The sequence below is a fragment of the Martes martes genome, assembly GCF_963455335.1.
Source record: "Martes martes genome assembly, chromosome: 17".
In the NCBI taxonomy this organism is placed as follows: domain Eukaryota; kingdom Metazoa; phylum Chordata; class Mammalia; order Carnivora; family Mustelidae; genus Martes; species Martes martes.
Window position 1 is genome coordinate 11,956,027 of NC_137905.1, and position 18,749 is coordinate 11,974,775.

An 18,749-nucleotide genomic window follows, 5' to 3' on the forward strand; every position below is an offset into this window, starting at 1 on the left:
CTGTAAAAAGGAGATTGGGAGAAATCAGATGATGCTGGAGGAGAGAGTTGGGTAGAGAACTCCAATGCCTCGTTTTCCCCAGACTTGGACCCTGGTGACGGGGCAAAGGGCTGCACCATAGTTTGTCACTGCAGGTTCCACTTACCCTGTCCAAGGGAAAAGGCTGAGCATGTTAAACGTCCAAATATTGGGTCCTAATCTCACATCTGTTTTTCTATTCTCTTCCCATAAGGAAGATCTGAAATGGATCATAGACCTAAATCACAAACAAAAACCATAAAACTTAAAATAGGAGTTGAATTTTGTGATCTTGAGTCAGTCAAGGGCTTAGAAGCCCAAAAGCACCAGGGACGAGAAAAATAGAGAAATGGGACTTCATCAAAATAAGAACATTCTATGCTTCAAAGGATGCCATCAAGAGGGTAATGGCACACAACAGGAGGAAGTATTTTCAAGGCCTATATTTTTCAGACTGGTACTCAAAATACATAAAGAACTCTTACAACTCAACCATAAAAAGACAACACGATTTTAAAATGGGAGAAGGATCTGGATAGACATTCTCCAAAGAGCATAAACCATGGCCAAAAAAGACGTGAAAAGATGCTTAACATCATTATTGAACAGGGAAGTGCAAATTGAAAACCCCATGAAATGCTGTTTTCCACCCACTAGGATGGCTTTAATCAAAGAGACAAGAGTATTGGCAAGATGTGCAGAAACTGAAACCCTCGTACATATAACTTAAAAATTTTTAGTTTGGTAAAACTATAAAGATTGTACGTGGCTGTATCTCCATATGGATTCACTTGAAGGATTCGTGCGGATGATGTCTGAATTCTAGAATGCAGTCAAATCCTGTTGATAGTGGTTATGTCTCTAAAGTCATCGTGCACACTCAGCGCATACTGCACCACTACTGGGGGAAATACAGGGTTGGGTTCCTGCGAGTCTCTGCTCACAACATTTCGGTCAACTCATCAATACATAATCTTATGTGTGTTTCTGTTCAAAGACACCTTATTTGATACATATTTCTTACAATAGTTATGTGCAGTGTTTCTTTATAATAAAACAGTATTTCAGTTACAGCACTTTTGTGGAATGTCCTCCACAATACTGGGACTGTATTAACTCTTTTCCCAGTCATATGCACACATGCCACAATGTAGTAAACACATGGTATGACATACAATAGTCACATAAACACAGAGAACTGTGACCACATACCGTATACCACACAGTAATGCAAACAGAGTCCTGAAAAAAAATCAGATATTTCATGAAAACGTTAACTAGAATCTTACTGTTGATGGAACGGTGGAATGTGTGATGGTGGCAGCACACAGTGTGGTTAAACCTTGGTTGCCCCGCGAAAAACAAGAAAGAAGTAGGTGGAATTTATTCTGCGGGAGAGGAAGAGGGCAGCATGTCCACATTCGGCAGTTCAACATCAGGCATATGTCTCTCATGACTTGTTGGAGTCGGCAACTTTCCCCCCCAAACCGGCTCAAAAAGTTGGCCCAGCCTTATCTGTTTTGCTTTTTGCCTCAGATCTTTAAGCATCTTGGCATAAGGGGCAAATGCCGTGGAGGTGAGGCACTTAAATTTGAGGTTGCGATCAAGCATAGGGTCACACTCTTCCATGTCACTGAAAATTCTTCGCAAGGCAGAATTCCATTCTGATATTTTAGTCACTGTAAGAGGGTCTGTTCTTGAAGTGTTAGGCTGGCTTTCATCACCATCCTCATCATTGCTGACGCCAGTGCCCTGTTTTGCCATCTTGTCCAGGTCTTCATTGGTGGGTTCTACTGCCTTCTCTGCCAGAATTTCCTCCACATCTTCCTCCTTCATGTCATCAAAGCCCTCCCCACTTATTTGCCATGCGATATGCATTATGCTATTGGCACTGTCCTTTATATTTTCCGTAACACCTTCGAAGCCTTCCAAATCTTGCACACGGTCTGGCCAAACATTTTTCCAACAGCTATTGATAGTAACTTGTTTGATGCTGTCCCAGGCTGTCCCAACATAATCAATAACGTTGCGTAGAGTGACTGACTTCCAATAGCCCAACATGGTAGTCTCCATGTTGAACTTGAGAGCCTCAACGGCCTTGCTATAAAGCTCCCTGGTATAGTGTGCCTTGAAAGCTTTTATTATACCCTGATCCAGGGGTTGGATGAGAGACGTAGTGTTTGGGGGCATGAAAAGAACTTCTACGTTGGGGTGGGCGTTTTTGAGTTCTTCACAGCAATGTACTGGGGCATTATCCAAAATTAATAAAACCTTGAAGGCAAGATTTCTGCCCTGGAGATAGCATTCAACTTCCGGTATGAAGCAGTTGTGGAACCAATCGGATGTCATCCGTGCTTTTCTGTTCCACCTCCAGTGGACGGCATATGGTTCACGCTTTTCCCTGTCAGTGCTGGTGGGTTCTGGGCTCTGTATACCATTAGGGGTTTGCACTTGAAGTCGCCCTTGGCATTGGCGCACAACAGCAAGGTTGCATAGTCTTGGAATGGCTTAAAGCCAGGGGCTTTGCAAGCCTTTGAGTTACATAGGTTCTTTTGCCAAAGTCCTTGTAAAATAAACCAGTCTCATCAGCGTTGAAAACCTGCTCTTCCACATATCCTTTCTCTTGTATAACACTCACCAAGTATTTCTGAAATTCTTCCGCAGCCTCCTCATCTGCAGAACTTGCCTCCCCTGCGAGTTTCACATTGTTCACACCATACCGCCTTTTGAAACGGGCAAGCCAGCCAGCGCTAGCGGAGAAAGGTTTAACATGTTTCTGGCCCTGGGTAACATGACCATACATTTCTTTGGTTTTCAGCCTCACGACAATGCTGTCCACCCCACTTTTTTTTAATCAATTGTCATCTCATGAATCCATAAACTTAGCCGCTTTTCCATCTTCTCCATTGCTTCCTCACGCACTATAGACGTTATTTTAGCACTTTCCGGGGCAGCCTCACGCACAGATCGGCGAATTTCCTTTTCCTTTTTCTTGATGTAGCGGATTGTTGATTCATTAACATTGAACTCACGGCCAACAGCACTACAGCTCATGCCTGAACGAAGCTTATCTAACACGCGTATTTTCTCCATAAGGCACATCACAGCCTTAGGAGCGCCAGGCAGCGCTTCACCACTACGCTTGGGGGTCATTTTAAACGGCGAAATCACCACCAAAAAGCACAAAATGTGCCCCTAAATAGACTGCGAAAAGGACAATTATTTACAGCAGGAGAGATGAAGCAAGAAAGCCCCTTGTATCTGCTTGGTTCAACCTCAGTTAGTCCATCGCAGCGGCGGTGGACTCAAGAGCTTCACCGTCTACGCATGACCGCGAATAACCCCAGAGAGCACGGCGAATATTGATTTGGGGGTTACCATAAGTTTAAGCAAGTAAGCGAATTCGAAAATACCAACCTGTGAATAACGAAGATCAACTGTATGCCCAAAGACACGTAATTCTCTTTAAGCGCATTTATTAAATCACAGCGACCGGACGGTGCTGAAGACTACAAGTTCCAGCATGCATCGCTCCAGCGCGGAGCCCGTGCTCTGTCAACCACTACGGTACCGTCAAGCACGAGGCATTGGCCCCGGAAATGTCGCGTTTGGACTGCGTAGCACTCTCTGCGCATGCGCACACGTTGCGGGGTTGGGGGGAGACCACCCCCGCCGCCACCGCCCCCGCTGCATCTCTATGGTCTCTCCCTAGAGCTTTGCCGTTCGCGACAGCTGCTGAAGTCCTGTGGCTCCGCCCGCCTCGCGCGGCAGCGACATGGAGGAGTTCGACTCTGAAGACTTCTCTACCTCAGAGGAGGACGAAGACTACGTGCCGTCGGGTGAGAGATTCGGCCGGAGGCGAGAGGAGGCTTGCTCCGCCCCGCGCTTCACGTGAGGCGCGCTTGGCCAGCCGTGCGTGGCCCAGTGGCCCCGGTGGCCCCGGTGGCCCCGGCGGCGCGGGTCTCGAGCGACCGTGCCGCGCAAGCCCCGGTTCCTCGCTCGCCTGCTCCGTCCGCGCGGTCGCGGCGGGCCGAGACTTGTGCGCGGGGGAATCTCGCGCAGCCGCCGCCCGCGGCCTGCCTCGGGCCGCCGCCCCCTCTCGGTCCGCGGGAACCCGCACGTGAACGCGGCCCGCCTGTGGGGATGCTGTCGGTGTCTGTCGGTCCGCGGACCGACTGCACCGGCGCTCACGTCTAATGCGAGGCAGTGTGAGCGTTGGACGTTATCGTCAGACCGTCCGTCCCGAGGGACTTGCTAGCTGGCACCACGTCTAAGATCTCTCCACTTTTTGCCCTCGCATGGCTAATGGAAAGTTCATCTGATGGTGCATTTTGTCTCTTTGCGACATATATCCGTTTCTCTTTTTTCAGGTCTCTCTCGCTCTCTTTGATATAAACTGTTATAAACTAAAGGGGCCCAGAATAAATTTTGTCACTCAAACCTACGCCTTCCCCAGACTTCCATGTCATTTAAAGTATCTATCCACACAGTCGCTCAGGAGGAAGAAACCCCCAAACCCTTCATTCGTCCTTACTTTCTATCTTCTGGTTCAAGCAGTCAGTACGTTCTGTTGTGTTTACGTGGGAAATGGGTTTCTGACCGCTTCCTCTCCAATCTGAACTGCCATTATTCTTTACTAGGATTAGCCATAGCTTCCCAACTGGTTTCCCTGATTACGTTTCCATTCCTGTCCATCAACATTGGTCTTACGGTAATGGCCAAAGTGGTTATTTGAAAACTAGTTTTCATTTGTTTTAAAGATTTTATTTATTTATTTGAGAGAGAAAGAAAGCATGAGAAGAAAGAGGTCAGCGGGAGAAGCTGACTCCCTGCCTAGCAGGGAGTCCGATGTGGGACTGCATCCTGGGACTCCACGGATCATGACCTGAGCGGAAGGCAGTCCCTTAACCAACTGAGCCACCCAGGCGCCCTGTAAACTAGTTTTCACTTTAATCAAAGTTGTGCATACCTGTACTTAAACATAATCAGGGGAGCCTGGGTGGCTTAGTCCGTTAAGAGTGGGACTCTTGATTTTGGCTCAGGTGGTGATCTCAGGGTGGTGAGATTGAGCCAAGGTTGGGTTCCCTGGTAGGGGTGAAGCCAGCTTAAGATTCTGCCCCTCCTTCCATCTCTAAGATAAATTAATCTTTTTTTAAAGAAGGGTCAGAAGCCTTTATTTGAAAACTAACAGTTCCCATCACTCTGCATCCCCATTCATTCCTCCCCAGGAGAAACTGCTTTCCACTTTTTAATCTTTTTTATCTACTTTTTTATCCACTTTTTAATCTATTTTCGTTTTATGTTGACTTAAGCCATGCTTGGTAGGTCTTATTTTAATACCCTCCTAGGTCATCCGGATCATTCCTAACACTCACACCCTTCCACCCTCAGGCCCTCCCCAACTGCCCAGCCTGCCATTGTTCCTATGCCCCAATCTTGGTTAGATCAGTATTACCTGTTTACTTTTTTGTAATAACTGGACACCACATTCAGGTCTGAACCATGTGGTGTATACTCTGATTGCTTTTCCTACTCTACTTATTTTGTGTGGAATTAATAATTGTCATTTTGCCATTGCGTAGTTGTCATGTCCTTAATGTTAATTTGACCCTAAACTCTCAGAATTTTATAAATCGTCTCCCAAGGCAATCAGATTGATTAAAGAATCATTTACTTACTTACTGTTTTTTTTTCAAGATTTTATTTATTAATTTGACAGACAGAGATCACAAGTAGGCAGAGAGGCAGGCAGAGAGAGAGGAGGAAGTAGGCTCCCTGCGGAGCAGAGAACCCGATGTGGGGCTTGATCCCAGGACCCTGGGATCATGACCTGAGCCAAAGGCAGAGGCTTTAACCCACTGAGCTACCCAGGCGCCCCAAGAATTGTTTACTTTCATGTTGAAGTCTGTCTTTGCCTTCTGACCTCTGGTTTGCCTTGGTTTTATCACTTTTAAAAATTTTATTTATTTATTTTTAAAATATTTTATTTATTTATTTGTCAGAGAGAGAGTGAGCACAGGCAGACAGAGGCAGAGGGAGAAGCAGGCTCCCTGCTGAACAAGGAGCCAGATGTGGGACTCGATCCCAGGACACTGAGATCATGACCTGAACCGAAGGCAGCCACTTAACCAACTGAGCCACCCAGGCATCCCGGTTTTATCACTTTTAAACCTAGGATCTTCTGTCACCATCACCACTCCGGGTGTTCCATTTATCTCCCTTTTCTGTTGGATTCCGTTTCTTGGATCTTGTGTTACCTTTTTTTCTTGGCATGTTCCACCAAAATGAGAATAAATTCTCAACTACTTGAGGACAGAAGGTGTATAATAGACATTCAAGGTGTCAAAATAGTGTTTCTAAAAGTAATTATGTGACCCCAGGGCATACCTGATACTTTGTCTGGTATAGAATTCTGTGTTTTGTAATAATAATTCTAGGCTTTATAATGATATGGTAATGGTAATGATAGCTTTCCATCAGAATGTTGAGGGTGTTGTTTTATTACTTGCTAGCTTCCAGTGTTTCAATTAAGAAGTCTGTTTTGCTGATTTCTGTTCATTTATATAAGACCTGTTTGTGTTTGGAAGCTGATAGAATCTTCTCTTTATTCCTGATTTTTCTGATATTTCACAGTGATGTGCTGTGGTATGAGTCAGTTTTCATCCATAGTGCTTGGCTTCTGGAATTTTGGGGGGGGAGGGTAATTTCCTCTCTTCATTTTCTGTTATTTTTCTGGAAACATTATTCGGATATCGATTCTTATTTTAAATCCTCTGGACTGGCCCTCTAATTTTATCTCCTATTTTCTCTCTCTCTCTCTTTTTTTTTTTAAGATTTTGTTTATTTATTGGACAGAGAGAGACAGAGGGAACACATGCAGGGGGAGTGGGAGAGGGAGAAGCAGGGTTCCTGCTGAGCGGGGAGCCAGATGTGGGCCTCAATCCCAGGACCCCAGAATGATGACCTGAGCCGAAGGTAGATGCTTAATGACTGAGCCACCCAGGTTCCCCGTATTTTCTAACTCTTAACTTTTTTTCCACTCAGTGGAAGAATTCTCAGTATCTTAAACTCTCGTATTTTTTCCTCCTTTCATATTTTTATTTTTTTTAATGGAATTTTTTTTTAAAGATTTTATTTATTTATTTGACAGACAGAGATCACAAGTAGGCAGAGAAGCAGGCAGAGAGAGAGGAGGAAGCAGGTTCCCCGCTGAGCAGAGAGCCCGATGCGGGGCTCGATCCCAGGACCCTGGGATCATGACCTGAGCCGAAGGCAGAGGCTTTAACCCACTGAGCCACCCAGGCGCCCCTCCTTTCATATTTTTAAATTTGAATAACTTTTTTCTTCCCTAGTCATTTTTTATAGTTCATGTTTTCATTTCATAGTGAAGTATCTTATTGCTCTATGGGTATTGATACTAATTTAAATTTTTTGAATTTATGTACAGTAAAATTTATTCTTTTTTTTTTTTTTTTAAAGATTTTATTTATTTATTTGACAGACAGATCACAAGTAGGCAGAGAGGCAGGCAGAGAGAGAAGGGAGGAAGCAGGCTCCCTGCTGAGCAGAGAACCCGATGTGGGGCTCGATCCCAGGACGCTGGGATCATGACCTGAGCCGAAGGCAGCGGCTTTAACCCACTGAGCCACCCAGGCGCCCCTCCTTTCATATTTTTAAATTTGAATAACTTTTTTCTTCCCTAGTCATTTTTTATAGTTCATGTTTTCATTTCATAGTGAAGTATCTTATTGCTCTATGGGTATTGATACTAATTTAAATTTTTTGAATTTATGTACAGTAAAATTTATTCTTTTCAGTGTACTGTTCTGTCGGTTTTGATAAATACTAGAGTTGAGTGACCATCACCAAAATTAACAGTTCCAAGCCCCCCCCCCAAATAAAACATAGACCATGATATCTAAATAGAAACAGTTTTGGGGCGCCTGGGTGGCTCAGTGGGTTAAAGCCTCTGCCTTCGGCTCAGGTCATGATCCCAGGGTTCTGGAATCGAGCCCTACATCAGGCTCTCTGCTCGGCAGGGAGCCTGCTTCCCCCTCTCTTTCTGCCTGCCTCTCTGCCTACTTGTGATCTCTGTCTGTCAAATAAATAAATAAAATCTTAAAAAAAAAAAAAAAAGAAACAGTCTCGTTTCTTCTTTTCCAATAGGTATGCCTTTTGTTTCTTTTGTTTGCTTTACTGCTCTTGATAAGACTTCCAGTATGATGTTGAATGTGGTGAGAGCAGACATCCTTGTCTTGTTTCCAATTTTAAGAGGAGATTATCAATGTTTCACTATATAGTGAAACCCATATTAACTATGGGTTACAGATGCCTTGTGTCTGCATGTTTTAAGTCCATTACATTGACTAACACATTACTAGCTCACTCACATAACACTGCTGAGTATGTGCTCTTCTCCCCATTTTGCAGACAAAGAAATTGAGGCACAGAGAATTTAAGCAAATTGCTCAAAATCATTCAGCTACAGAGTAGCTGAGCTGGGATTTGAACCCTGGCAGTGTGTGTATACTGCTCCTCACCGAGGCATTTTATCAGGTTAAAGAAGTTCCCTTGGGGCTCCTGGGTGGCTCAGCAGGTTAAAGCCTCTGCCTTCAGCTCTGGTCAAGATCCCAGGGTCCTGGGATTGAGCCCTGCATCAGGCTCCCTGCTCAGCCGGGAGCCTGCTTCCCCCTCTCTCTGCCTGCCTCTCTGCCTACTTGTGATCTCTGTCTGTCAAATAAATAAATAAAATCTTTAAAAAAAAAAAGTGTTACTTAAAAAAAAAAAAAGTTCCCTCTACTGATTTGCTGAGAGGCTAATTTTGTCAAATGCTTTTCTTCCATCTATTGGTAGGATTATGTGTGATTTTTCTTCATGTTAATATAGTGAATTACAGTGTTTGAGATTTTTAAATTTTGATAAAAAATTAAAAATTGATTTTTAAATTTTGAACAGCCTTTTAGTTTTGGGATAAAACTCATTGGGTCATGATGTATTATTCTTTTTATACATTGTGGGGTGCCTGGGTGGATTAGTTGATTAAGTGTCCAACTCTTGATTTTGGCTCAGGTCATGATCTCAGGGTTGTGAGATCCAGCCCTGAATTGAGCTGCACAGTTAGCATGGAGTCTGCTTGAGATTCTCTCCCCCTCCCTCTCTGTTCCCCTCTACTCCTACTACTGCTTGCCCACACTCCCCCCCAAATAAATAAATAAAATCTTTTTGTACATTGTTGAATTTTGTTTGCTAGTATTTTGTTGAGAATTTTTGTATCTGTTTTTGAAGGATGTTTATCTGTAGTTGTAGTTTCCTTGTCTTGTTTTAGTATCAGATAATACTAGCCTCATAATATGAGGAAATATTTCTCCATGGTGATTTTTATTCACCCTGTGTATTTTGGTTTTATTAGATACTTTCTCAGATTTTCGGTAACTCTTAGTTGTTTGGCTCATGTTTAACCATGGGAGACTAAAAAGGTGATTAGAAGCTCTGAGTCTTTGGACAAGATATGTTCATTGTATTCTTTTTTTTTATCTACAGGGATGTTATTCTGCTTCTTTCTCTCTCTCTCTCTTTTTTTTTTTTTTTTGGTCATGTAACTGCATGCAATTTGATCATTTCGTGCATGCGTATAATTTAAAATTTGCTTATCTCTTATCAGTGGACTTGAGCATTTTTTACATATGTAAGATCAGAGCCATATTTTTCTCCTTGTCTGAACTGTTTGCAATATTTCCCCATTTTTATGGGGAAAAATAACCTTATATTACTACAAAAGTAGTGTGTGAGCTTTGTAGAAAATGAGAAGATTCGGGCAGTTAAGCATAAAAAAACAGAATCGTTGCATTCCCACCACCCACGGATTATCAATATTAATCCTTAAGAGAATCCTGTAGTGAACTCTGATCTTTTCTATACCCAGGTATAGATATTTGTATTTTAACCCCAATTTGAAATCATACTTTTTCATGTTACTTTATAACCTGCTCTTTTCAGTGAACAGTCTCTCCCTGTTCATTTCAGTAAACTTTGGACTCATCCTATATACAGACTTTATTTATTTTTTTTTTTTTTTTTTTTTTTTTTTTTTTTTTAAGATTTTATTTATTTTATTTGACAGAGAGAGAGAGATCACAAGCAGGCAGAGAGGCAGGCAGAGAGAGTGAGAGAGGGAAGCAGGCTCCCCGCCAAGCAGAGAGCCCGATGTGGGACTCGATCCCAGGACCCTGAGACCATGACCTGAGCCGAAGGCAGCGGCTTAAACCACTGAGCCACCCAGGCGCCCCCTATATACAGACTTTATTCAGATTTTCCCACTTGACCCAGAATAGACTGTAGCTTGTTTATCCAAATCGCAGTTAGATTCAGGACTACCATACCATCTAGTTGTCCCATCCTTTAAATATGTTTTAATCTAACATGCTCTGTAATGACACTGATTTGCTTGAGACATCAGGCAGTATGTCCTGCAGAATGTCTCACCTTCCAGATTTGCCTTATCGCTCCCTCCTGGGTATTTTAGGTTATTCCTTTGTCCTTTGAATTTTCTGTAATTCTGAAGCTCTGAAATTTTTGGAAGTTAGATCTAGATGCTTGGTAGGTTCAAATGAAATATTTTTGGCTAGAATAACTTATAGATGACTGTGTGTTTCATAATGTATAACATCGAAAGATATACAATCCCAGGTTGGTTCCCGTGGTTGCGACCACTGGCTTCAGGGGATGAGAGCCTGACCCTTCTATTGTGTAATTTAATTGTTTCTTCCCTTGGAACTGAAGTATTCTGTGTTGTAATATACTTAATAGTTAAAACTTCATTTTTTGAGAACATTACAATAATTCTTGCCTAAATTACTATCATTACAGTGTGAAAAGTGATATTTTTCTAGTTCTGTGGTTTTTCTACATTTATTAGTTGATATTCTTCTGTAAAGTATTGCTTTCTCTCATCTATTGGGACAGGATAAATGTTTGATTCATCTTCTTTAATTATTAACTTTCAAACTAGGGAATAATTTTAATAGTAGCTTTAAGTAGTATAAACTTTTTTTTAAAAATTTTTAAAAGATTTTATTTATTTATTTGACAGAGAGAGAGATCACAAGTAGCAGAGAGGCAGGCAGAGAGAGAGGGGTGGGGGAAGCAGGCTCCCTGCTGAGCAGAGAGCCAGATGTGGGGCTCCATCCCAGGACTCTGGGATCATGACCTGAGCCGAAGGCAGAGGCTTTAACCCACTGAGCCACCCAGGTACCCCTAAAAAAAAAAGATTTTTAAATTACTTATTTATTTGAGAGAGAGAGAGAGAGAGAGAGAGAGAGCATGCACAAGCTGTGGGAGGGGCGGAGGGAAAGGGAGAAGCAGACTCTGCCGAGCAGGGAGCCAGACGCGGGGCTCAGTCCCAGAACCCCTGGGATCATGACCTGAGCCAAAGGTAGACGCTTAACAGACTGAGCCATCCAGGCACCCCTGTACAATGTATTTTTTGTCTTTTTTAAAGAACAACATAAAGGACTTACAGATTTTATTGATCCGGTGTGTTTTAGTCTACTAACAGTTACTCCTTTTAATGCTCAAGTCATCACTTTTGGCCACTAGGAGTTCTTTCAAGCTGGATCTATATCCTTTTAATGTGACCCTTTATTCTTAAACAGCTTCCTTGCTTTCAGACAGCGAGATGTCCCAGTTTCACCTTATGCTTTCCTTCCCTCAGACCTGAAATTAGCTGGGAGCCCTTTTCATCATGAATCATATCAGGGTATATAATCTGGACTCTGAAGAGATGCTCATTGCTACCAAAGTGACATTGTTTCTATGCCATTTCAGTGAACAGAACTAGAAAATATTTATCTTAAAAAGAGTTAGAGTTCATATTGATACTTTTTTTTCTTAAAGATTTGAATTTTAAGTAATCTTTACACGCAGCATGGGGCTTGAATTTACAACCCGGAAGTCAAGAGTTGCCTGCTGCACCTACTGAGCCAGCCAGGCGCCTCTCACATTGATATTTTAGTTCAGTTTTAACATTTGAATATTCATCAGATTTCTTTGATTTTTATAATCATGGGTAATTTCTCTTGCTTTGAAGATCTGGATCCCTGACATTAACATAATACTTACTTGCTTTAGCCTATTATATAAAGGAAATAGTTTCAAAATACCAACATTCGGCGCCTGGGTGGCTCAGTTGGTTAAGCATCTGCCTTCCCCTCAGGTCATGCTCTCAGGGTCCTGGGATGGAGCCCTTCATTGGTCAGTGGGGAGTAGTCTGCTTCTCTTTCCCTCTGCCCCCCTCCCATGCTCTTTCTCTGTTTCAAATGAGTAAATAAAATTAAAAAGAAAAAAAAACAAAATCAATATTACTACACAGAATAGAGTTGTTTTTTATTTGTTTGTTTGTTTTGTCATTACAGTGGGTCTTGCTAAGGGTGTATAGTCAAAATACTGTTTCTGAAGTCTTTGGAATAAATCCTTCCCTTATCAGTTTTGTTATTGCTTCAAACATTCAAACAAGTATTTTTTTTATATAAACTGTTCTTAATTTAAGGGCTTTTCAAAATTCTTCAGAAAGATAAACATAGAGAATTCTTTTTTTTTTTTTTTTAAGATTTTATTTATTTATTTGACAGAGAGAGATCACAAGTAGGCAGAGAGGCAGGCAGAGAGAAGGCGGCGGGGGTGGGGGGCGGGGGAGAAGCAGGCTCCCTGCTGAGCAGAGAGCCCGATGCGGGACTCGATCCCGGGACCCTGAGATCATGACCCGAGCCGAAGGCAGCGGCTTAACCCACTGAGCCACCCAGGCGCCCAACACAGAGAATTCTTGCTTCTACCTCTGACTATCCCACTTTGTTCTACCCTGACCCTTATAAGGTACCTATTTTCATTAGTATTTTGTTTATCCTTCCTGTGTTGCTTTTTGCAAATATAAACTAGTACAATGCAGCTACATATCTACTTAGCTTGTAGGTTTATGCTTTTTAAAAGTCTTTTTGCTATAATGATTTTACTGGGGTTTCAGGGGAAGCGGAATGACATTTGTGTCTTCATCTTAGCCTGGAACTCAGTCCTTTATTCAGGAAACATTTTCACTTATCACTTGTTGTGTGGTATTCAGCCTTGAATGTGTATTCTGAGTATTTTCACATGACTGGCTCCTTCTTATCAGCTTTGTTCTTTTTTTAAATCTCTGCCATCATATTTGTACTTTTCAAGAGTTTAAAAAAAATTTAAAGTTTTTTTTTTTTAAATTTTATTTATTTATTCATTTGACAGATCACAAGCAGGCAGAGAGGCAGGCAGAGAGAGAGGAGGAAGCAGGCCCCTCGATGTGCAGAGAGCCCGATGCGGAGCTTGATCCCAGAACCGTGGGATCATGACTGAGCCGAAGGCAGAGGCTTTAACCCACTGAGCCACCCAGGCGCCCCAAAATTTAAAGTTTTTTGAAAAAGGTTTAAGTCACTATTTCATGAATGCCATATTTTCTCTTATCTCTTTGAGGATATTATTTTTCTTTAAAGATTTAATTAATTTATTTGACAGAGAGAGAGAGCTCGCACAAGCAGGCAGAGCAGCAGGCAGAGGGAGAGGGAGAAGCAGGCTCCCCGCTGAGCAGGGAGCTCAGTGCTGGACTTGATCCCAGGATGCTGGGATCTTGACCTGAGCTGAAGGCAGACCCTTAACCAACTGAACCACCCAGGGACCCTCTTTGAGGATAGTAATTATAAAGGTGTTTGTTTGTTTGTTTTAAGATTTTTATTTATTTATTTATCTGACAGGGAGAGAGAGATCACAAGTAGGCAGAGAGGCAGGCAGAGGGGGTGGGGGAAGCAGTCTTCCCGCTGAGCAGAGAGCCTGATGCCAGGCTTGATCCCATCATAACCAGAGCTGAAGGCAGAGGCTTAACCCACTGAGCCGTGCAGGTGCCAGAGTTATAAAGGGTTTTGTTGGGTTTTTAAAAATTCTGTTCCTCCTGAATTCCTTTCTTGTTTTCAGTCTTGCCTTTCATTTTGGAGGCTTTCCTCAAGTGTTTGGTGGCCCTTGATTGATTGTGAGTGAAATATTGAGAAGCTGATTGGATGTACAGGAATATTCAAAACAGTACTATTTGTAATAGCCCCACACTGGAAACGGCCTTATTGTTCATCAGCAGAAGAATGGATAAACACATGGTGTCACGCAATGACACACCGTTTTGGAATGGGAGTGAATAAACTAGAGCTACAAGGAACAGTATGGGTGACCAACAGAGAATGTTGAATGAAAAAATCCAGACACTTGAGTGTGCATTTTGTAGACTTCTGTTTGTTTAAGGGTCAAAGAGAGGCAAAGCTAATCTCTGGTATTTGGAGTCAGGATGGCTCTTGGATGGGGTAGTGGCTGATGCCTGGAACGGGGCGTTCCAGGGATGCTGAGGGGCCTTCTGGGATGCTGGTTCATGTTCTGGTTCTTGAGCCGGGCCTGGTTATACAAGTGTGTTCACTTTGTGTAATTTCATTGAGCAGTACAGTAGACTTGTGTGTTCTTCAGTGTGTATGTTATACTTCAAATAAAAGGCTACATGAAGTAAAATAGAAAAAATCCAGTTGAGTCTTCATGTGGACGGGATTTATTGACTGGTGCCCACAGAGTGTGCTTATCTTGGTCGTCCAGGTAACCCCCTCTTGTTGGGGATCCCTGACTGTTAGTGTCTGAAGATGGGAACTAGACATGTTTGTTCTTTCTGCTGTGTCTAACTGGAAATCTTTAGGCCTCTTTTTTGTCAAGGTCTCTTTTGATTACTTTTGAAAGATATCCAAGATACAGTGGGAACGTTAATTTCTTTGAACAGTTTAGTTGTACAATTGCAATTTCTATCCATTCATTCAGCACATACTTAAACAAGATCCATGTCCTCGTGGTATGTAGAGCATAGCAGAAATTGCAAACATTAAATATAAGTGGGTACATTTATGGAGGATAATTTGGCCTGTCATGGAAGCCTAGAATAGGGGAACTTAGCCTAGTCTTCAGGGATGGGAAGACTTCCCTAAGGAAATGATATTTTAGTTAGAGAATAGAGGAAAGTACTAGACTTTATTTTTAATGAAAGAAAATGTTTTGTCTTGATGTGAAAACCTTTATTCCCATATGTCTGACCACTCTATTATGTGATTGCAGGTGGAGAGTATAGTGAAGATGATGTAAATGAATTAGTGAAGGAAGATGAAGTGGATGGTGAAGAGCAGACACAGAAAACCAAAGGGAAAAAAAGAAAGGCTCAGAGCATTCCGGCCAGGTGATGCTGCCCTCAAGGCCCTTAGAAGTCAGGGGCTAATGTCACAGTATCCAGATGGCTGGGATTGGTCTCATGAGTTCTTCCTACAGGGGCTTCTTACCTTTATCTATTCAAGGGAAACGTTTGGTGACATTTTAGGATTAAATTCTCAGTCTTGGGGAAGCTTTAAAAGTTTTTGAGTTTTAATTAAAAAAAATTAATAGGTATCACGTATACTTGGTAAAAATTAAAAACTCAGTTACTGCAAAAATGGATACCCTCGGTGTACCCTTGTTGCTTTCTTTGCCTCAGAAGAACTATGTTGTCAGACACAGCTTGTGTATGTGGGTAGGCATGTATTTCCTACTCTTTAAAAAAACAAACAAAAAACCCCTCCAGAACAAAGAGTGGCATCCTCTGCTTACAGTTTCTCATTTTCATTGTTTCGCATCTTGGAGATGTGTACTGTGCCAGTACATTTAGCTGTACCTTACTCTTCTCAGTGACTGCATAATGTTACATTATATGGGTCCACCTTGCATTTTGTAAGTATTCCCTTACTGAGGACCATTGAGATTATACCTGTCTTTACAACCACAAACAAGACTGCAGTGAATATTCTTTGTTATGGCTTTGTATACAGGTACAAGTATATCTGTAAATCAGATTTGTAGAAGTAGAATTATTTGATCCAGAGTTAATCTGTAGTAAAAAAAATTTTCATAAAGATTAGCAAATTACCTTCCACTGGCCTGGTACTGAATTACACCCCCCCCAATTATGAAAATTCTGACAAGTTATTTAGCTCAGATATGAAAAGCTTCTGTAGAAGTCTGTTACCTCTCTTTGATTAGTGTTTCTTTCTGGGCATTGAAGCAAAAAAGCAGGTTATAGTTTATAAAAAGGGGAAAAAAAAGAATTTTAGGTATTAGATGATTCACTTGAAATCAAAATAGACTAAGAAACAATTTACTCTTTTAGGTCTTGGGCCCAGTTCCTTTGTCCTTGAGTTTTTCTGTAGTCCAGCTGTCAAATTTTCAGAAAGTGGGGAAAAAACATGGGTTTCCCACCCCTCTTCCCTGAGAACTCTAGGAAGAAACTACAAATAAATTTAAGACTTTCGTCAATAGAAATGTTCTCCAATTGGGGTATGTATTCTTGGAACACACTTTCTGGACAGATTGATTCAGCGAAGTGATTTTTGGGTGTTTTCTTGGTGAAAATAGCCAGTCCCAACTTGGAAGTAGAACACTGCATTTTGATTCGAAGTGTTTGGGGGAAATTGCTAACTGTGAGAGCTCAGTTCTTATTTTCTTCCACAGAATCTCAGCTTACCCCCCTTGCTTCCCCCTAGGGTGGGTGTTAATCAGTAGTCCCCGGATTTTAAGGTTTTCTCAGGTTTGCAGCGTTATGTTTGGAATTGAGGAAGGGATAGCTGAAATCATTTTGCTTGATCTGTCTTGTCTCTCTTTTTTCTTGTGACCATTGGTGATTAGGAAGAGAAAACAAGGTGGCCTCTCATTAGAAGACGAAGAAGAGGAGGATGCCAACGAGGAGTCCGAGGGAAGTAGCAGTGAGGAGGGAGATGCAGCTGCAGAGCAGGAAGAAGGCCTGGGGTCGGAGGCTGCAAGGAGGAAGAAGGAGGACGAGCTGTGGGCCAGCTTCCTCAATGATGTGGGACCAAAACCTAAAGGGCCCACAAGTACACAAGTTAACGTAAGTTGATAGCTGAATGAGACGTAAGCTTCCCCAGAACTACCCTAAGTTCCCCAGATGGACGTTTTTATTTCCAAAATGAGATTCAGTGCTTACAGCAGAAATCAAACCAGATGCGTTTTGATAATAACTCTTTCATGTGAAGAGCAAAGCGTTCCCTATTGTAGAAAAAATAAGCCTTTTTAATCAAATAAATTTCTGATAGGTCTTTAATTCTTTAGAGATGGAACATTTAAGAATAGCCATAATAGAATGGTGGAAAGGTTCTCTTAAGTTTCATCCTTATGTGAAACTGTTTGCATTTCTTACCTATTTTGTAGAGAGGAGAGAATACTGAAGAGACAAGTTCAAGTAAATCGTTGGTCAGAGCAGAGGAGCTTGAGAAACCGAAAGAAGCTGAAAAAGTTAAAATCACTAAGGTGTTTGATTTTGCTGGTGAAGAAGTCAGGTAAGGTGACCTTCACAAACTTCAAAACTAGTTCTTTTAAAAATTTTTAAAAATTTAAATAAAAAAAAACCCCATCTTATTAAATGGTGTTGGACATCTGTTCTCATTTCACCCTATCATCATACTATTTTGGAAGAGTTCTCTTCTTCACTCCAGGAGAACGGTGGCTCCATAAATTACCAGGGAACATGGGAGGAAAGGTCCTTCCACATATGGTGGTGTAGTTGTGGGTATCATGAAGTATTTGGCCGAACAGAAACAAGAAAATGTAAGAGTTAAATGTTCGGTTCCTCTTGTCATCATGATTTGGGACTTTGGCTGAGTCATTTTTCCCTTTATTACTTTTCTTAAGTGTGAAGTCTGGGCCCCACTGAGGCACCTGAAATCAGGTAAAAATTGGAAGTACTAGGAAAGAAATTCAGTTCCTGTATTATTTCCTGATCTTGATACTATTTTTTAAATTGATTTAAAGGTTGTTTCCATTTTAAAAAAATGGTAGAGGCCTAATAACCTCCTGGCTTTTCTAGCTGAGAGCCACATGCCTAGAATTTCCTTTTCCCTGTTTATTTAAATTTTATTACTTGAAAACAGCAGATCTATAATTTAGAGCTAAATGGGAACAGATAAGGTACCAGTCAGTAATTTTATAGGTGGTCACATTTATTTTCCTTGGCAGTAATTAAGTAGACCTGTATGCTCTCTGAAAATAGAATTTGCGTCCAAAGTTATATTTTAAAAAATAGTATCTATTCAGTTATTTCATCTAATACAAATGTTGGTGTAAAGAATTTGGCATTATTAGTTTTATAAAGGGTATGGAGCAAAACTTTACTTTCTAATTTTTTTCTCCCCGACTTTTTCTTCTGAAGTATTATACCCAGAAATGTTGCCAGAGTTAGTTTTATAGTGATCACCCATATACTTATACACGTTACCGATTGCCTCTCTCTGTCTAGATCTGTATTTCTCTTTTTGTCTTGCCTGAACCATTTGAGAATTGCTTGTAGACATCATGACACTTCACTCTTAAATATGTTAGCAGTTTCCTAAGAACAAAGGGCATTCTCCTTTATGATACAATGCAGCTGTCACATCTAGTAAATTTCACATTAATGTAGATTATTACCTACATCTGTGGTGAAGGAGGCTGATTTTAAAATTTCAACCTGTTGTGGACCAGTACTTTTGTAAGACACAAATAAAAATGAATAGCTAGAAAACGAAATTGAAAAGTTGTAGAAAATACAAGCTCAGATTTTTAACAATGACATTCAACAGGCATTAACTGACATTTCAATAAAACAGTCAAAATGATCA

At 41.4% G+C, this 18,749-nt stretch overlaps 1 protein-coding gene across 3 annotated transcripts in view; it reads left to right on the plus strand.

Moving 5' to 3' along the window:
* The first annotated feature begins 3,642 nt into the window (after positions 1-3,642).
* CFDP1 (craniofacial development protein 1) overlaps positions 3,643-18,749 on the plus strand; it is a 128,041-nt gene continuing 112,934 nt past the window's right edge. For 2 of the 3 annotated variants that reach the window (XM_080829272.1, XM_080829273.1), the window contains exons 1-4: positions 3,649-3,857; positions 15,172-15,289; positions 16,765-16,984; positions 17,305-17,432. In XM_080829272.1, coding sequence (XP_080685398.1) covers positions 3,794-3,857; positions 15,172-15,289; positions 16,765-16,984; positions 17,305-17,432 — 530 coding nt within the window. In that variant the 5' untranslated portion in view covers positions 3,649-3,793. Of the gene's footprint in view, positions 3,858-15,171; positions 15,290-16,764; positions 16,985-17,304; positions 17,433-18,749 lie in introns of all 3 variants that reach the window. The other variant, XM_080829271.1, reaches the window with a different exon arrangement.